Source organism: Dryobates pubescens, chromosome 18, assembly GCF_014839835.1.
Source record: "Dryobates pubescens isolate bDryPub1 chromosome 18, bDryPub1.pri, whole genome shotgun sequence".
Lineage (NCBI taxonomy): Eukaryota > Metazoa > Chordata > Aves > Piciformes > Picidae > Dryobates > Dryobates pubescens.
This window is the reverse complement of record NC_071629.1, coordinates 23,327,373-23,345,618: the sequence shown is the minus strand read 5'-3', so window position 1 is coordinate 23,345,618 and position 18,246 is coordinate 23,327,373. Positions and strand designations below refer to the sequence as shown.

At 49.7% G+C, this 18,246-nt stretch overlaps 1 protein-coding gene across 1 annotated transcript in view; it reads right to left on the bottom strand.

The window, feature by feature from the left end:
* Positions 1-121: 121 nt before the first annotated feature.
* The window catches only part of LOC128898080 (glycerophosphoinositol inositolphosphodiesterase GDPD2-like), a 39,443-nt gene continuing 21,318 nt past the window's right edge, over positions 122-18,246 (bottom strand). The window contains exon 12 of the mRNA XM_054169481.1: positions 122-217. Within this exon, the coding sequence (XP_054025456.1) occupies positions 122-217 (96 nt within the window). The remainder of the gene's footprint in view (positions 218-18,246) is intronic.

Here is an 18,246-nt window from a genome sequence, read left to right as displayed (position 1 = left end):
TCTTGTGCATTTTTCCTGGAGAAGATTATTTTGGAGTAAGCCTTTAAAAGTGTACGTTTTTCCAGGGAAGGTTTTGTGGGGAACAAAAGAAGTGGCCCGGAGTGAGAGGCTTTTTAACCTTTCAGAAGCTCACAGTGCCCGCCCCTCTGTACAGGTACTTGACTGGGCCCGTGAACATTGGCATCATTTCCAGAGTGCGGCTGATAGAATTGTGGCCCTGCAGAAAGATGCAAGAGCAAAAGCCGGGAAAGGCAAAGCTTTTGTTTGGGTGGTTTTGGGCGCCTGTTTAGCCGCTTCAGTGAAGGAGAAAGGAATGGCACGAGCAGGAGAAGAAAACTATTTCCTCTTTGCAGGACTTAGTTTTGTCACTACAAGGCCATGTTGCCACTTTGAAAGACGTAGTGGCAGACCTTAAAATTCACTTGGAAAAGGAGAGGAGGCAAAATTCATATTTGGACTCGAAACAGGGTGTGAATGACCTGGAGTCTGCCCCTATGTACCCTGGGGCAGAATTGACAACAGCTAAGGAAGCTGCTGTGCATGTCAGACCTCTCATTAAAACTGAAGTTTTCTATGAGGATGGGGAAACTACCCCCACTGTCACAACTAAAGACACACCTTTCTCCTACACTGTGCTGGCCAGAATTGGTAAAGAATTTGCACGCTCTGATGGGGAACCTGAGGTGGAAAATGTATGGCGAGTTTCAAAATCTGGAGGTGATCAGATTATGTTAACAGCAGCTGAAGCCATGGGCTATTGGGGTGATAATGTTTTTCTAACCACGAAAACCAGAAGTGGACCCTGGAGCCTTACCCAGCGAGCTGCCTATTGGGCAGGGGGCTTTGATCCAAAGGAGAGAGGGGAACCTGTAGTTCTGCAGGGAGGGATGAATCAGATAATGGAGAATGTGCAAAAGGCTGCATGCCTGCAAATGATCTATGAAAGAGAACTAAAGCATCATTTTGAATCCCCCCTTTCTCTCCTGGTGGATGCAAACAGAATGACTCCTTTGATCAGGGGTCTCCCTGACTCGCTTAAAATAAGAGGTATCCAGCTCCAAGAAGAAATAGCTGATACCCCCGACTTGGAGAAAGATACACAAGAGACTCAGTAAGTTTCTTGTGTTATGCTTCTATTTCGGCGCCTGACACAGGTAGAATCATTGCAAAAGACCTGTGTACCTTCAGAGAGTTTGGGGCAAACCTTTATACAAAAAGTTCTCTGTCTGTCATGACAGAGGTATGTCAATATTTCACAGAAAAGTCCAGATGCTTCCTATCTATACAAAGGTTATCTATCTAAAAACAGCAGAAGTATACAGATCACCCAGGTGTCCTTTATCTAGTACAAAAGACCATCTTGTCTAAGACTAACAGAAGTAAATCACTGAAAAATCCTGCTATTCCTTATCTATGCAGAGGCTGCCTGCCAACTCCTCTCCCCCTCCCTGCATTCCAGCATTTCAGCTAATAAGAGGAAAATTCTTATCCACTCTGTTATTCTGTTAATGAGAATTTTCTGTTCATCACCCCACTTTCTTCCAGGATGCAAGGTGCCCTAAGGGAAAATTCAACACCTGGAGGGAGCCAGCCTGACTTGAAGCCATGGACGTGGGAAGTGGGAAGGGAGTTACTAGACTATGCCAGGCAGTATAGTATACCTGAGGAAAATAAAACCCCTCAAGCTAGAGGCTTCAGACATGTGACAATGATTCACCCACCAAGCCCCCAAGGCCAGTTGTGCCGGATTCCTAGTAGGCACCTGGCTAGGGGCAGGGAACACTTAATACCCGGCAATATTGGTGGGGGGTGGGTCAGAAGAAAGGTATTTCAAAAGAAGTGGTCGATGGGGTAGCCATGAGGCAATTAGAAATCCTTGTGAACTGCTGGCCCGAGCCTAAAGAGAGGGCTGAGGCCACTGCTCCCCTCTTGGTGGGACCATTTGGGGAGGGGAGAGGTATGCCCCCCGGGGCAACTAAGGGCTTCACTTCTCGGGGGTGAGTGGGGGGTGAAGCGTGAGTCAGGAGATCACCAAAAAAAATTGTACTTGGTTTGGGAAAAAGCTTTTGTTTGTGTTTAGCTTGGCTTTGAGGGAACCCGAAACAATCGACGATACTTACAGGCCCATCCAAAGTAATGAAGCGAACTCTGTCAGGGATATCACCCTGGAGGGTGGCTCTGAGAACCTCTGTATGGGGAACCTGGAAAAAGCAGTTTTGTATGTTTTAAAGTTGTGTTTCGTATTTAAGTTCTAATGCTGAAGACTACCTGATGTAGTGTCAGAAGGACTTGTCTTGTTACAATATAGAAGACCTCTCAACTTTTGCATCACAGAAGACATCTCACCAAGGACTGAACTTTCCATAGCCCCGCAGATGCATTCAGATCTGGAAGGAAGCTCTCACTTCAATTCCAAACTGAAGGACTGACGGGGTGGGGCGGTATGGGTTTGTTCTCCTGGCCTCCAGGAGGAACAAGGATGCTTTCACCTTGTGCAATTACCTGTATTCATTTTGTTCTATTTTGTTAGTATTGTTACTTTCACCTTGTGTAGGTCCCAGTTATATACAGTGATTCAACATGGACTGTCCAATATGCAACTGGTGTCTAATGATGGTCTACAACAGATTTGTGCCATTAGCCAATCAAAACTGATGTCTGTTGTAAAAAATGTTTTAAAACTCTTATCTTTTTCTTTTCTCGTTTCTTTCTTTTCTTCTTTTCTTTCTTTTCTTTTCTTTTCTTTTCTTTCTTTTCTTTTCTTTTCTTTTCTTTTCTTTTCTTTTCTTTTCTTTTCTTTTCTTTCTTTTCTCTTTTCTTTTCTTTTCTTTTCTTTTTTCTTTCTTTTCTTTTATTTTCTTTTTTCTTTTCCTTTTATTTTCTTTTTCTTTTCCTTTTCTTTTTTCTTTTCTTTTCTTTTTTCTTTTCTTTTTTCTTTTTTTCTTTTCTCTTTTCTTTTCTTTTTTTTTGTTTTCTTTTCCTTTCTTTTTTCTTTTCTCTTTTTTTTTCTTCTCTTCTCTTCTTTTCTTCTCTTTTTTCCTTCTCTTCTCTTCTCTTCTCTTCTCTTCTCTTCTCTTCTCTTCTCTTCTCTTCTCTTCTCTTCTCTTCTCTTCTCTTCTCCTTTGTTTTCTTCTTGTTTTTATCTTTGATTGACGGGTTGCTGTCAGAGACTAAAACCTTGTCTCTCCTGGTCTGACTCAACAAACATAAAATCGTTTGCTGCTTACCCAGACAATAGATGATATGTCTTGGGCAGAGCCACTCCAAGGACTCTTGAAAGGTCCAAAGATAACATTGCTCACTGGACCACAGCTGGCCTCACAACAATGGACCCAGCCCACCTTCGGCAATATTCATAAGACAACATCATCTCCACCCATCAAGTACCCTGGAAAGGGAGGATGGTGACACAATCCATTCACCACTTCTTTCCTGATCTATGATGAGTGTGTGGGCAGGAGATGGAGAAGGAGGAGGCAGAGGCCCCCTCCCCCCTCCATTCTGACCCCTGCCCAAACACACAGCAATACACAGAAAGATTTCCTGGGGAATGATACCTGGATACTTACCTAAGGATGACTTCCTGGCCCCTGATTTCCTGAGGCACAATGCTTGGACACATACCTAAGGACTAAAAATCTCTATAAAAGACTTGAGCCACTACTGGCTCAGAAGGAGAAAAATGAAGAGGAAGGAATACATACATACATAGAATAAAGTAGGAAAACACAGAAGAAGGAAAACACAGGAGAAGGACAATGCCACTGAGAAGGAAAGCACCTGAGAAGGGAAAGCCCGGGACAATGCTTCTCCGAGGAAAAGAGGCTGTGGAGCCTGGAAGGAACAGACTGAACCCTCTCTCCGTGTCCTAAGTTCCGCCTGCTGCAACTCATGGAGCTGAAGAAGCTGCCCAGAGGACCACATCTCTTCTCCAGCCAAAGCCTCAGCACCCTTTCTCTACAGAGCCAACATCTCCTGCAGCACCTTTCCTCCACAGACTCAAACTGTCTGGGGGGCGTGAGGGGTGTGGTAATAGAATTCCTCTTCTCTCTCTTCTCTCTCTCTATTTTCTCCCTCTCTCCTTCTGATCCATCCACTTTATGGATGTAATCAATAGCCTAGCTGTGATATTTTTTGGCACCCTTTGTGCCTTTCATTTTCACAACACGGGAATGTTCAAAAGAACTGAGTCTCCTTCCCTCTCCAGACCGAGACAGCAACATGAAAGCAGCAGCAATGAGATCCCAGCTGAGACCTCTGGACTTAATCAAACCATCAGCAGCGAAAGCCCTGTCAGAGGACCTCTGGGGATTATGAAACCATCAGAAGCAAAGCCCTCTCAGAGGCCTCTATGACGATGAAGCCATCAGCAGCCAGGTCTCAGAGGCAAAGCCCTGTCAGAGACCTCTGGGGACTATGAAACCATCAGCAGCCAGGACTCAGAATTGAAGCCCTGTCAGAGACCTCTGGGGACCGTGAAACCATCAGTAGCGAAGCCCTGTCATAGACCTCTGGGCATCATGAAAGCAGCAGCAGCCAGGCTCCAGCAGACACCTCTGGGCACCATGAAAGCAGCAGCAGCCAGGCTCCAGCAGACACCTCTGGGCACCATGAAAGCAGCAGCAGCCAGGCCCAGCAGACACCTCTGGGCATCCTGACAGCAGCAGCAGCCAGGCCCCAGCAGACACCTCTGGGCATCCTGACAGCAGCAGCAGCCAGGCCCCAGCAGACACCTCTGGGCACCATGAAAGCAGCAGCAGCCAGGCCCCAGCAGACACCTCTGGGCACCATGAAAGCAGCAGCAGCCAGGCCCCAGCAGACACCTCTGGGCACCATGAAAGCAGCACCAACCAGGCACCAGCAGACACCTCTGGGCACCATGAAAGCAGCAGCAGCCAGGCCCCAGCAGACACCTCTGGGCACCATGAAAGCAGCAGTAGCCAGGCCCCAGCAGACACCTCTGGGCATCATGAAAGCAGCACCAACAAGGCCCCAGCAGACACCTCTGGGCATCATGAAAGCAGCATCAACCAGGCCCGGCCTCGGCAGTGATTCAGGGCACGCATGGCCAGCAGGATGCCCAAGGGCCTGGCCAGGCTGGGCAGAGGTTTCCGCACGGCCTTCTGCTGCTGCATATCTGTGGAAGATGAGGAGTAGCAGTGTGCCCTGCTGCCAGTGCCAGGCTGGGCCCTGAGATGCAATAGGAGATGACTGCAATTGGTAAGAATAGATCTTAAGAGTAGACAATAGTGATAGTGCTTGAAGTAAGATAAAGTAGGATAAGTAAGGATTTCATAAGCGTTGGTAACAGTGAAATAGCTGTAGATGAATAGGTACAAGTTTGTGATTAGAGAATTGTAAGCAGAATAGGTTTGTTGAACGATATCTAAATAGAAGAAGTTGTTGTGAGTTCATAGGTTGTAGGATTTAGGATTTAGGATCTAGTGTTAGCATAAGTCAATAGTTTAGAATAAGCATAGTACAGAATGCTGTTTAGTCTTTGTAGTCACCATTGTGCTTAGAGAGAAGGATTATGACAGAAAGGGGGCAGAGGGGGGGATTTTCTGCTACATCCCAGGGAGAGAGATTTAGCCTCGACAAGGGCCACTACATTCGTGAGTGTAGGAAGGGAAGCGCCTGTGGTTTTCCTCATCTACAGAGACTTCCATGAAGGAGAAGTGGACTCCAGCCAGCCCCATGGTGGGCCCAAGCCAGCCTTATGAACAAGAGGTGCACCCAAACCAACCTCATGAGCGAGGGGCGATGCCCTCACATCTGTCAGTACAGGCCAGGGAAGGGCCTGTCGGAGACCTCTGGGGACTATGAAACCATCGGCAGCGAAGCCCTGTCAGAGACCTCTGGGCGCCATGAAAGCAGCACCAACCAGTGATTCAGTGTCAGCGTCAGCGATTCAGTGTGTCAGTGGGATATGATGCGGAGCAGTGTGCCCTGCTGCCTGTGCCAGTGCTAACATAAGATGTTGTAATTCATGGTTACAAAACTGAGTCAATTCTGCAGGTGAAGGAAAAGAGAACTCCAATAAAGCAGCAGGGCTGCAGAGCTGGTGCCTGGTACTGAACTGTTGCCTTGTGCTGTGTTTCCTTACAGCATCTTTTGCCACTCTCTCAGTCTCCTGCCTCTGTCTCTGTCTTCCAGAACCTCTTCTGCTCTGGTCCCCCTCTCTAATTGCTCTTGAAGGCTAGCAGGATGCCGTTGAGCAGTACTGAGTCTTCAAAGCAGTGTGCAGGGACTTCCACTTCCCTTTGGTTCCTGCTAATTCACTTAGGGAAAGTGCATCTTGTGCCCTGATCAATTCTGGGCACGTGTGAGAATGCAGATGTAAGAGTGCTCTGGGACTGAGTCATCTGCTGCCCTGCAAGCACACCTGACATGCTGCTCGGCACGAGCACCACAGGCTTCCTCTCCGGGAAGGCTGCTCCACTGCACATCCACCTGAGCCCTCCTGCACAGAAGTCATCACTTCTGTTGTTCACTTTTCAGGACTGCACACCCATGCCATCTTCTAGCAGTGACCTGAACACCGTTTCTGTTGGCCCAGCAGTACCAGGGCTGTGCCTGGTGGTTGTCTGTCTGTCTCTGATCTCTATCAACAAAATAGACAGAACCACAGCATGACAGAACGTTAGGGGTTGAAGGGACCTCCAGAGATCACCCAGTCCAAGCCCTTGCCAGAGCAGGGTCACCCAGGGCAGCTCACGCAGGAACACATCCAGGTGGCTTGGAAAGTCTCCAGAGAAGGAGACTCCACAGCCTCTCTGGGCAGCCTGCTCCAGGCCTCCAGCACCTTCCCACCAAAGTTTCTCCTCCTGTTGAGGTGAATGTCTGCGATTGAGTTTCCATCCATGGCCCCTTGTGCTGTCACTGGGTGTCCCTGAGCAGAGCCTGGCTGCATCCTCCTGGCAGCCACCCTGCAGTTGTCTGTAGACATTGATCAGATCCCTCTCAGCCTTCTCCTCTCCACACTGAACAGATTCGGTTCTCTCAGCCTTCCCTCATTAGGGAGACGGACTGGAGTCCCTTCATCAGCCTCATAGCCTCTGTTGGACTTTCTCCAGCAGATCCCTGTCCCTCTTGAACTGGGGAGCCCAGAACTGGACACAATATTTTGGATGTGGTCTAAGTAGGGCTGAGTAGAAGGGGAGGAGAATCTCCCTTCACCTGATGGCTTCACTCTTCTTAACACACCCGAGTACAGCTTCAGCCTTCTTGGCCCCCAGGGCAGGTGGCTGTGCTGTGGAGAACTTATTGCCCACCAGGACTCCAAGGGCCTTCTCCATGGAGCTGCTCTCCAGCAGGTCCCCCCTCACCTGCACTGCTGCCTGCACTGCTCCTCCCCAGGTGCAGCACTCCACACCTGCCCTTGTTGAACTCCATGAGGGTCACCTCTGCCCAGCCATTCTAACCTGAAAGAACAGATGCCCAGCATGCTCCTAGGTGCTTCTCAAGCCCACAGCATGCTATGAGAGAGAGAAGGGACCTGCTCTGTGACACCACACGGTCTGGGTTATGGTAACCCTTCCTCTGGACACCTTTCTGAGACTGAGGCAGCTGTGCCCTGCCGTGTGCCGAAATGTTCTGCAATGGTAACGAAGAATTGGATGAAGAAAGCAGAGATGTGGGGCAGAAGGTGGTGTGCAACCCTTGTATTCAGGATCTTCATCCTGAGATGGAGCAGGCAGAGCCGGGCCCTGGGGAAACTGTGCCTGAGAAAGTGCCCAGGGCCGAGGGGCGCAGTGCCCACAGGCACCGTCCCTGCCCCAGCCATCCCTCGGGGCGGTGTCGCCCCTCCCCGCTGCGTGCCGCTGCCTCTGGATGCTGCAGGCTCAGGCCCGGCTGGTGCCATCTGCAAGGAGCTTCCTGGCACCAGCAGTGGCTGCTGCTGCTCCTCTGGCTGTGCCCTGGTGCAGCTGAAAGCATGGGAAGCCCTCAGGCTGCACTCCTGATCTCCCAAACTGTCCTTCTGGGGAAAAAAAAAACCATCTCAGGGCCTAAGTTTGTTCACTTTCTAAACTTCCAGCCTTTAGGGAAAATGAAACCTAACCACTGGGACTGCTGCCACGACCCTCAGAGCCCCCAGAGGAGCAGCAGCTTCAAGGGGGTGAAGTGCATCTGGGTCAGGGCAGCTCTCCATCTCAGCCCAGGCTGGGGGTGGTGAGATGGAGAGCAGCCCTGCAGAGAAGGACTTGGGGGTGCTGGTGGGGAGAAGCTGGAACAGGAGCCAGCAATGGGCACTGGCAGCACAGAAGGCCAAGGGCAGCCTGGGCTGCAGCCAAAGCAGGGCTGGAGAGAGGGGATCCTGCCCCTCTACTCTGGGGAGACCTCACCTGCAGGGCTGGGGCCAGATATGGAGCCCCCAGTACAAGAGGAACATGGAGCTGAAGGAGAGGGTCTAGAGGAGACCACCAAGATGATCAGGGGTCTGGAGCGACTCTGCTCCGGGGCCAGGCTGGGAGAGTTGGGGCTGTGCAGCCTGGAGAGGAGAAGGCTCCAGGGAGACCTCAGAGCTGCAGTTCAGTATCTGCAGGGGAGCTGCAGGCAGCTGGGGAGGGACTGTTCAGAAGGGGCTGTGGGGATAGGACAAGGGACAATGGTTTGAAACTAGGGCAGAGCAGAGGGGAAGGAGAACCTCTCTGGATCTGCTGGACATACTCCTCTGAAAGCCCCCCCCAGGACCCCATTGGCCTTCTTGGCCACCAGGGCCACCGGAGACCCCACCTAGAGCCTTGCATCCTCAACACAAGGAGGACCTGGAGCTCCTGGAACAGGTCCAGAGGAGGCCACCGAGATGATCAGAGGGCTGCAGAACCTCCCCTGTGGGGACAGGCTGGGAGAGTTGGGGCTCCAGAGAAGCCCCAGAGAAGAGAAGGCTCCAGGGAGACCTCAGAGCTGCATTTCAGTATCTGCAGGGGAGCTGCAGGCAGCTGGGGAGGGACTGTTCAGAAGGGGCTGTAGGTGGTGTTGGTTGCTGTTTGGACTTGATGATCTTGGAGGTCTTTTCCAACCCCAATGATTCTGTGATCCCTGCTCTTTGCTGGTGTCTTCCTAGGCTGACCTGTGTGACAGGAGGTAGTGATGAGCATGGTGATGAATGGCTGCATGGATGCCAGCTAAAGGTCTTGGAGTGCCTGTCAGCTCCTGGGACATTTCCTGGCCATGGCTGTGCTGCTGAGCCCGCAGTGCCTGTTGGCACATTGACCTTTCAGTGCTGGAAGACCCTGAATTGATTGCATGCTGTCGCAAGAAGGGGTCGCAAACGATCAATATGATCCACGAAAATCCAACTTTATTGAGCATCAGACAGTCCTTATATACAGCAGCCCAGCTGACAACCCCCCTCCTGCAGTTAAACATCCTACTTTCACACCCTGATGAGATAATCACAAGGATTCTGTTTAACATTCCTCTTTACTTGTTATCTCCTGCAGTGACCTTGCTTTGGCATCCTGCTATCCTTTGAAGGCAGCTGCAAGGTCACGGGGGCCTGGCTGCATCAACACACTAGCTTTAATGAGAGCAGTAAATAACAAGATGGAGCCTGGCCTACATACTCTGTTCAAACCATAGGTCCATAGAACCATGTCTTTACAAGCCATTCCTCAACAATTCCCCCGTTTTCTTTAATGCAAATAAGGCCTTATACAACTCTACATAATACATTCAGGCTTATCAATAATCAAACTTAACACCACAATACCTAAAACACTAAACTTCTTTATCAACTATATAATCTATTGTCTATCATGTTGCATTTTTACTGTCTTTAGGATGATCAAAAACCATAAAATGTTCAATGGCAGCAAGATTTCTTTTAACTGTAAAGGTAGATCTGGCCAGGCTCTAGCTTCACAGACAGAAATCTGCAGGAAAACAGCAAGAGCAAAAAGAGCTTCTTTGCTTTGCCCAACAAAATTACACAAAACAATGTATTTTTGTTCATCCTAGAGACTTTCATAATACATCTTAAAATTACAGACACAGATTATAACCATCTTTTATCACCTTTCCTTTGACAAATATTTCAATTATATACACTGCGTTCTATGGCGTTCCAAGTCCTTAGCAGAAAAGGTAGTACAGTTTTCCAGACCCTTTTTCTTTTTCCATTCTTCTATAATATCTACATTTCCTACAAGAGATTCGATAGTGCAATTAACTTGTTTCGTGATACAACCAAAAATTATACGGGCAGCTATAATAATTATAATACCAATAAGTAAGAAACGTACAACTTCTTTAACCAAAGGTCCTAGCCAGCTGGACCAATTACCAAACATGGAGCGTAACCAAGAGTCAATCATATTATCATCTTTCTGGATTTTGACTGAGTGTCTTATGGTGAGAGGGTTACAGCACTTCTAGGGTTACCATGAGCTAATTTTTTCTGCTATGGGGGCATTCTCTCTATTTTCCCCCTTTTTGTTTGTTTGTTGTTTGTTTTTGTTTTGGTTCAGTTTTTGTTTGGCGAAATGTAAAGATGAAACTTTACCCCCTAGGATGTCTGCAGTCAGAGGCACACTTAGTTAACAAAAGAGAAGACAAAGTTATCAAACAACCATAATATTCAGTCCTAATTCACGTGGTGCCATGTGCATTCTTCTGAATGACGTGTGTGATCCCAGATGATCGATGTTCAGCTTCATGGGCAGATGCTGTGTCCTCATGGTCTTGATTCCTCTGCCGTTGTTTATTGCGATGATCTCAGGTAGCAGGAAAGAAGGCTTGAGGCGCCTGCTTGTCATTCGCTTTTAAAATTTATTTCTTGTCCACTTTCCTAATTATTATTTGTATTTTGTTGTTATAATTTTTAATCCTGTATTTTAATTTGTTATTCTAATCCCCCTTTTATTTTAACCCCCTTTTTTTTTATCTAGTATTTAATCTTTGTTTGATCTTATATTCTTCAATTACATTCTTTTTGCATGTTTAGTTCATTTAATCTATTTTCTATTTTATTTGTATTTTTGCTTTTTTATTATATTTTGTAATCTGCTTTTCTATTAATTTCCTTTTATTATTATTGTGCATTTTAACTTTCTTGATGTCTTCTTTCTACGGAGTTTTTCTTTTAATCTAGTAGTCTTGATAATCCTTATTTTTATTTATTACTAGCAATTCTTACGTTTTGTTAACAGCTATTTTGTCAGCAATCCTTATGATTTTTTAGTTTGTCATATTTTGGTTTTAATATTTTTATTTTATTGTTGCTCTTCTTGTTTATTACTCTGTCATTTAGTACTCTATTCTGGTATTTAGTACTCTATTTTTTGTATCCAGAGTTTTTGTACTTTTGTTATATTTTGTATGCTTAAACTTTTTTCTTTGCACTTGATACCTTTTTTGTTTTACCATTTTAAAATTTTTGTTCTTTGCACTTGTTACCTTTTTGTTCACACACCTTTGTTTTTTTTAAATTTTTTTTGTAGTCTATGTCTAAGAAAGAAATCTAAAAACGTTACATTAGCTAAAGAATACCTTAGAAAATGAATACCTATTTGCTACAAACCTTAACATTATTACAATATTACATGGAGCCTCCTTTGAAATGCCTAGGCAGACACAAAAAACAAAGACAAGAAGGTTCGAACAAAAGAAAATCTCATAAGGTGAACTCATCACTAAGTACTCACACCTCAGTACAACCACTATGCATCAATTACCCACAAGTACTAAATGCATACCATTCATCATTCTATTGCAAAAACTTAGCAAAACTCTAAATAGCAAATCTCTGAAAGACATTACAACCAGGAATGAGAAAATTAGGCACTGTTGCTTTAAATCAGAGCAGAGTTGCGGCTAAGCCACTGGGAAGAGGGGTCGCTTGTGCGAGCCTCTGCGGGGGAAAAGGTGGGGGGCCGGGCAAGCGGCCGCCACTGGGCTGCCGCTGCTGTCAGTGCTGCCGCTGCTGTCAGTGCTGCCGCTGCTGTCAGTGCTGCCGCTGCTGTCAGTGCTGCCGCTGCTGGCTGTCAGTGCTGCCGCTGCTGTCAGTGCTGCCGCTGCTGTCAGTGCTGCCGCTGCTGTCAGTGCTGCCGCTGCTGGCTGTCAGTGCTGCCGCTGCTGGCTGTCAGTGCTGCCGCTGCTGTCAGTGCTGCCGCTGCTGTCAGTGCTGCCGCTGCTGTCAAGTGCTGCCGCTGCTGGCTGTCAGTGCTGCCGCTGCTGGCTGTCAGTGCTGCCGCTGCTGTCAGTGCTGCCGGTATCAGTGGTGCGTCAGTCGGTACTGCCTTGGTCGGAGCCGTCGCGGGCGGGGTGCGGTGGTAAGAACGCCGTCACCGCGAGCCCCCAAGCGCTCCGCTGTTTCTCAGAGGGGCCGTAAAACAAAGTCGACGCTGCTTGAATTCCTCGCTGCCGGTGTTGTTGTCTCCGAATCCGAGCCCTCGCTGGCGATATCAGAGGAAGGTGTTGATGAACGAGATCGAACGCACCGAGCTGCCTTTTCTCGGCTTTTTCCCCGCTGGGTGCAAACGCGATGTGGTGGCAGCTGGCAAAACGCGATGTGGCCGCCGAAGATGTATCGGGGGCGGCCCCGGTCGATCGGCCGATACTTTGAAACACATCGTCCGGCTGCAACTCAGATAGAACTTTGCTGTAACTGCAGCAGCCATTCGCTGTTCTAGTTTATATTTTTTAACACAGTTTATGCATTCTTGCCACGGCTTTTGCAGCTTGATAGTGACCCAGTCCCACAGTCTGTTTCCATATTCTCTCCAACAAGTGTCATCAAGACAACTATCTCCGCTCGGGAAATCCCCTAAAGCGGATCCATGGGCCAAAAGCCCAGGAATTACTTCGGGCGATATCTGCGCCTTACGCTTTTCTAAAAAGCATTGCAATAAGGAGAGCGCTGCCTCTCCTTCCATATTCACCGACGGCCGCGAACTTCACTGCCGCGAGCTGTTACCCGTCAGTGTCCGCCGCTCCTTTCCTCAGGCCCGCCGATGCCGGCCCGCCCGAGTTTGCCGTCGGCCCGCCAAGTCTAGCTCACCGATTCTTTTCCTCGGGCCCGCCGATACTGGCCCGCCCAAGCTGCCGTCGGCCCGCCGATAATTTTTGCCGTGCCTGAATAGCAGCTTTTTGTTCTGCAGCATGCTGATCGAATGTTACCATAACCACTCTCCATGGCTTACTGTTCTTCTTAGCAGCCTTATCATCGTCTATACTTTTCATCCATAAATCTTGTCCTAATTCCTTCCACCGTAGTCTATCAAAAACATCGTTGGGATCCCCGAAATACCCCAACTTCTCAGCACATTCCAACAAAGGCTCCAATTCCTTTTTAACATCTAACTTAGAGCCCCGCTTTTCTAAAAAGCACTTAAGTAAATCACACGTTGCCTGCCTATCCATCATACATTAGTACCTGTGCGCACAGTTCCCAAGCAGTTCCAGGTTACAACGTCTTCGGCTCCCAGGCTGTCGTCTCGCTGCCTCTCTGTGGGTCAACGAACTCTCTGCCTCTCCGTGGGTCAACGAACAGCCTCCGGTACTGCTATCCCGGGCCGGTACTTCTTGCCTCCGCGCTCACGACCGTACACTTAACCCTCGAGGAACCTTCAGACTTCTCTGTGAGTCTATGACCCTCTCTGTGGGGTCGGCCCCTCTCTGTGGGGTCCCGGTCGAACCCTCTCTGTGGGGTCCCTGTTCCAGGCGCCACTTGCCGCAAGAAGGGGTCGGCAACGATCAATATGATCCACGAAATCCAACTTTATTGAGCATCAGACACTTCTTATATACCGTAGCCTAGCTGCCAGCCCCACCTTCTGCGGTTAAACATCCTGCTTTCCCATCCTGATGAGATAATCACAAGAATTCTGTTTTACATTCTTCTTTACTTGTTATCGCCTGTAAGGGCGTAGTGACCTTGCTTTGGTATCCTGTTATCCTTTGCAGGCAGCTGCAGGCACAGCTACAAGGCCACGGTGGCCTGGCTGCATCAACACACTAGCTTACTGTGAGCAGTAAATAACAAGATGGAGTGCGGCCTACATGCTCTTGTTCAAACCATAATTCCATAGAACCATGTCTTTACAAGCCATTCCTCAACAGAGCAGAGCTTCCCCTGCAGCCCATGGGGAGGACCATGGTAAGGACCTCGGTGAGGACCACGGTGTCAGGCTGTGCCCTTGCAGCCTGGGCAGCAGATCTCCACATGGAGCTCATGGAGGACCTCATGCCAGAGCAGGTTGCTGCACAAAAGGAGCTGTGCCACCCTGGGAAGCCCAACCTCCAGCACGCTCCTGGCAGGACCTGCAGACACCTGGGGAGAGGAGAGCCCAGGGTGAGCAGCTCTGCTGGCAGGACTGCAGCCAAGAGAAGGGACCCAAGCTGGAGCAGGCTGTGTGTAAGGACTACAGCCCATAGAAAGGACCCAAGCTGGAGCAGGCTGTGTGTAAGGACTACAGCCCATACAAAGGACCCAAGCTGGAGCAGGCTGTGTGTAAGGACTACAGCCCATAGAAAGGGACCCAAGCTGGAGCAGGCTGTGTGTAAGGACTACAGCCAAGAGAAGGGACCCAAGCTTGAGCAGGCTGTGTGTAAGGACTACAGCCCATAGAAAGGGACCCAAGCTGGAGCAGGCTGTGTGTAAGGACTACAGCCCATAGAAAGGGACCCAAGCTGGAGCAGGCTGTGTGTAAGGACTACAGCCAAGAGAAGGGACCCAAGCTGGAGCAGGCTGTGTGTAAGGACTACAGCCCATAGAAAGGACCCAAGCTGGAGCAGGCTGTGTGTAAGGACTACAGCCCATAGAAAGGACCCAAGCTGGAGCAGGCTGTGTGTAAGGACTACAGCCAAGAGAAGGGACCCAAGCTGGAGCAGGCTGTGTGTAAGGACTACAGCCCATAGAAAGGACCCAAGCTGGAGCAGGCTGTGTGTAAGGACTACAGCCCATAGAAAGGGCCCAAGCTGGAGCAGGCTGTGTGTAAGGACTACAGCCCATAGAAAGGACCCAAGCTGGAGCAGGCTGTGTGTAAGGACTACAGCCCATAGAAAGGACCCAAGCTGGAGCAGGCTGTGTGTAAGGACTACAGCCCATAGAAAGGACCCAAGCTGGAGCAGGCTGTGTGTAAGGACTACAGCCCATAGAAAGGACCCAGGCTGGAGCAGGCTGTGTGTAAGGACTACAGCCAAGAGAAGGGACCCAAGCTGGAGCAGGCTGTGTGTAAGGACTACAGCCAAGAGAAGGGACCCAAGCTGGAGCAGGCTGTGTGTAAGGACTACAGCCCATAGAAAGGACCCAAGCTGGAGCAGGCTGTGTGTAAGGACTACAGCCAAGAGAAGGGACCCAAGCTGGAGCAGGCTGTGTGTAAGGACTACAGCCCATAGAAAGGAACCAAGCTGGAGCAGGCTGTGTGTAAGGACTACAGCCAAGAGAAGGGACCCAGGCTGGAGCAGGCTGTGTGTAAGGACTACAGCCCATAGAAAGGACCCAAGCTGGAGCAGGATGTGTGTAAGGACTACAGCCAAGAGAAGGGACCCACGTTGGAGCAGGCTGTGTGTAAGGACTACAGCCCATAGAAAGGACCCACTCTGGAGCAGGCTGTGAGGAACTGCAGCCCATGAGAAGGATTCACTGGAGAAGCGCCAGTCTGCTGTGGGAGGGCCCCATGCTGGAGCCTGGGAAGAGCATGAGGAGTTCTCCTCCCGTGGAGGAAGGAGTGGGAAAGCTAATGTCTGATGAGCTGACCACAGCCCCAATCCCTGTCCCCCTGTGCTGCTGCAGAGAGGGGAGGAAGGCAAAACTGTGTGTAAAGTTAAGCCTGGCAAGATAGGAGGGATGAGAGAAAGGAGTTAAATCTACAGTTATTTCTCACCATCCCACTCGGATTGGTTTGGTGATAAATTCAACCAGGTTTCCTGAGTTGAGTCTCTTTTGCCCAGCACAGCAACTGGGGAGTGAGCTCTCCCTGTCCTTATCTTGACCACCAAGACCTCACTGTGTTTTCTCTTCCCTCCCCACCTGAGAGCTGATGTGGGCACCCTTGGTGGACACCTGGCCTCTAGCCAGCATCAACCCACCACAGGAATGCAGTGTAGGTCTCCACCTCTGCTTTTCAGTGCCTTATGTCACAGTGTCCCCACGCTCTTCCCTCCCCAGGCTCGAGCTGAGCAATGAGCTTCCCCAGCTGATTCTATAGATTTTCAAAGGGCATTCAAAAGAGCACAGCTGAAAACCTTCCATGGTCTGGAGTGATTCCAAAGGAGGATGCACACTGCCACCCAGCTGTCCTTTACTTCTGAACTGGTCCTGCAGAGATCCATCTGTGTGCTTTTCTGTGTCCACAGGCAGGTGACATTAATCTGTCCACCTGAAAGGCCAGGCTAAGAGAAAGGTTTGCCCTCCCTGTGTACAGGCAGCCAGAATGCAGATGAGGATGGAAATAGAATCAGCCAGTTCCAACCCCCCTGCCATGGGGGGCACACCACAGCAGGTTGCTCACAGCCACCTCCAGCCTGGCTGCAAACACCTCCAGGCAGGAGGCTTCCACCACCTCCCTGGGCAGCCTGTGCCAGGCTCTCACCACCCTCCTGGGAACAACTTCTTCCTCACAGCCAATCTCCATCTCCCCACTTCTAGTTTTGCTCCATCCCCCCAGTCCCTATCCCTCCCTGACAAAGTCTCTCCCCAGTTTCTTGTAGCCCCCTTCTGGGTGGGACATCATGGAGTGTGTAAGCTCACTCATAGCAGAAGGGCCAGAAATGCCCAATAGCTTCTCCTGAGGCTGGAGGGATCTGTCCATGATGACTCCTTCTTGCCATGGCTGTAGGCAGAGGCTGCTGGACTCTTCAACACCCCACTGAAAGAGCAGGAAACAATGGAAGCTGCCTCTTCAGAAATCCTAGAGGTATGGAATAGTTTCAGTTGGAAAAGAAGTTCTCTGCAGTGAGGCTGGGGAGACTCTGGCACAGGCTGCCCAGGGAGGCTGTGGCTGCCTCCTGCCTGGAGGTGTTGAAGGCCAGGCTGGATGAGGCCCTGAGCAGCCTGTGCTGGTGGGAGGGGTCCCTGCCCATGGCAGGGGGCTGGAGCTGGATGGTCTTGAAGGTCCCTTCCAACCCAACCCATTCTGTGAATCTATGAATCACCCAACTCAACCCCACCATGGCCCCCAAACCATGGCCCCAAGTGCCACATCCAATCCTTTCTGGAACACCTCCAGGGATGGGGACTCCACCACCTCCCTGGGCAGCCTCTGCCAGTCCCTGACCACTCCTGCAGCAAAGAAGTTTCTCCTTATCTGCAACCTAACCCTCCCCTGGCACAATTTCAGGGCAGGACTTGGGGAAGTAGAGACTGGTGTTCAGAACCAAGGCCAACCTCCAGCTGCCTTTGAAGAGACTATTTGCTGGCTAATTACTCTGGAGTCAATCAGCAGAAAGCAATTTGTGTTACACTTTTACTCCAGTCCAAGTGAGTTGGGCATGCTGAGGCTGCCCTCCAAGACTGCACAATCAGCAGTGAAATGATGCCCACTGGAATGCCTCAGCTGGGTGCATGCAGCATGACCTAAGCTGGATGAAGCCAGAATTTCTCTGGCTATGGAAGTGGAAATCTGGATGGGAATGACCAAAACTGAAAGCTGAGAGGAATTCTTAGGCTGTCTGCAGTGAAAGGAGAGTGTCAGGACACTCTGGAGCTTCAGAACACCTTCTGCAGCTCCCAGCAGTTGGTGGTTTTGTCCTTCTAGCCTTCAGGGTACACAGAGAAATTGTGCTTCATACAGAGAGCTGCTCTTAGCCCTTCAAAGGCCTTCTGCAAGTTCAGCTCAGCTCTTAGTGCTGTTGTTTCTTACATTCAGAGGACTCTTCATAGTCTGAGCATTAAAACAGTGGTAAAGCATTTTTCTTCTCTCTCCAGCTGAGACTGGCAGTTAGGGTAAGGACAGCAGGGGCCAGGCTTTCACAGCACATTCTTAAGGATTCTGCTCAAATTCTCAGCCATTCCCCAGCACCAGTGCAGGTACCCAGCACTGTCTGCCATGACATCAACCTAGCTCAGCTCAGGAAGTGGGGGTTAGAAGAGTGGACAGTGAGGTAGATCTAGAACTGGCCAAACGACAAAGCCCAGAGGGCTGTGATCAGCAGTGCAGAGTCCAGTTGGAGGTCTGTGGCCACTGCTGCTCCCCAGAGGTCACTGCTGGCTCCAGTCTTGTTCAACATCTTCATCAACCACCTGGGTGAAGGCACAGAGCGGAGCCTCAGGCAGGCTGCTGATGGCACCGAGCTGGGACA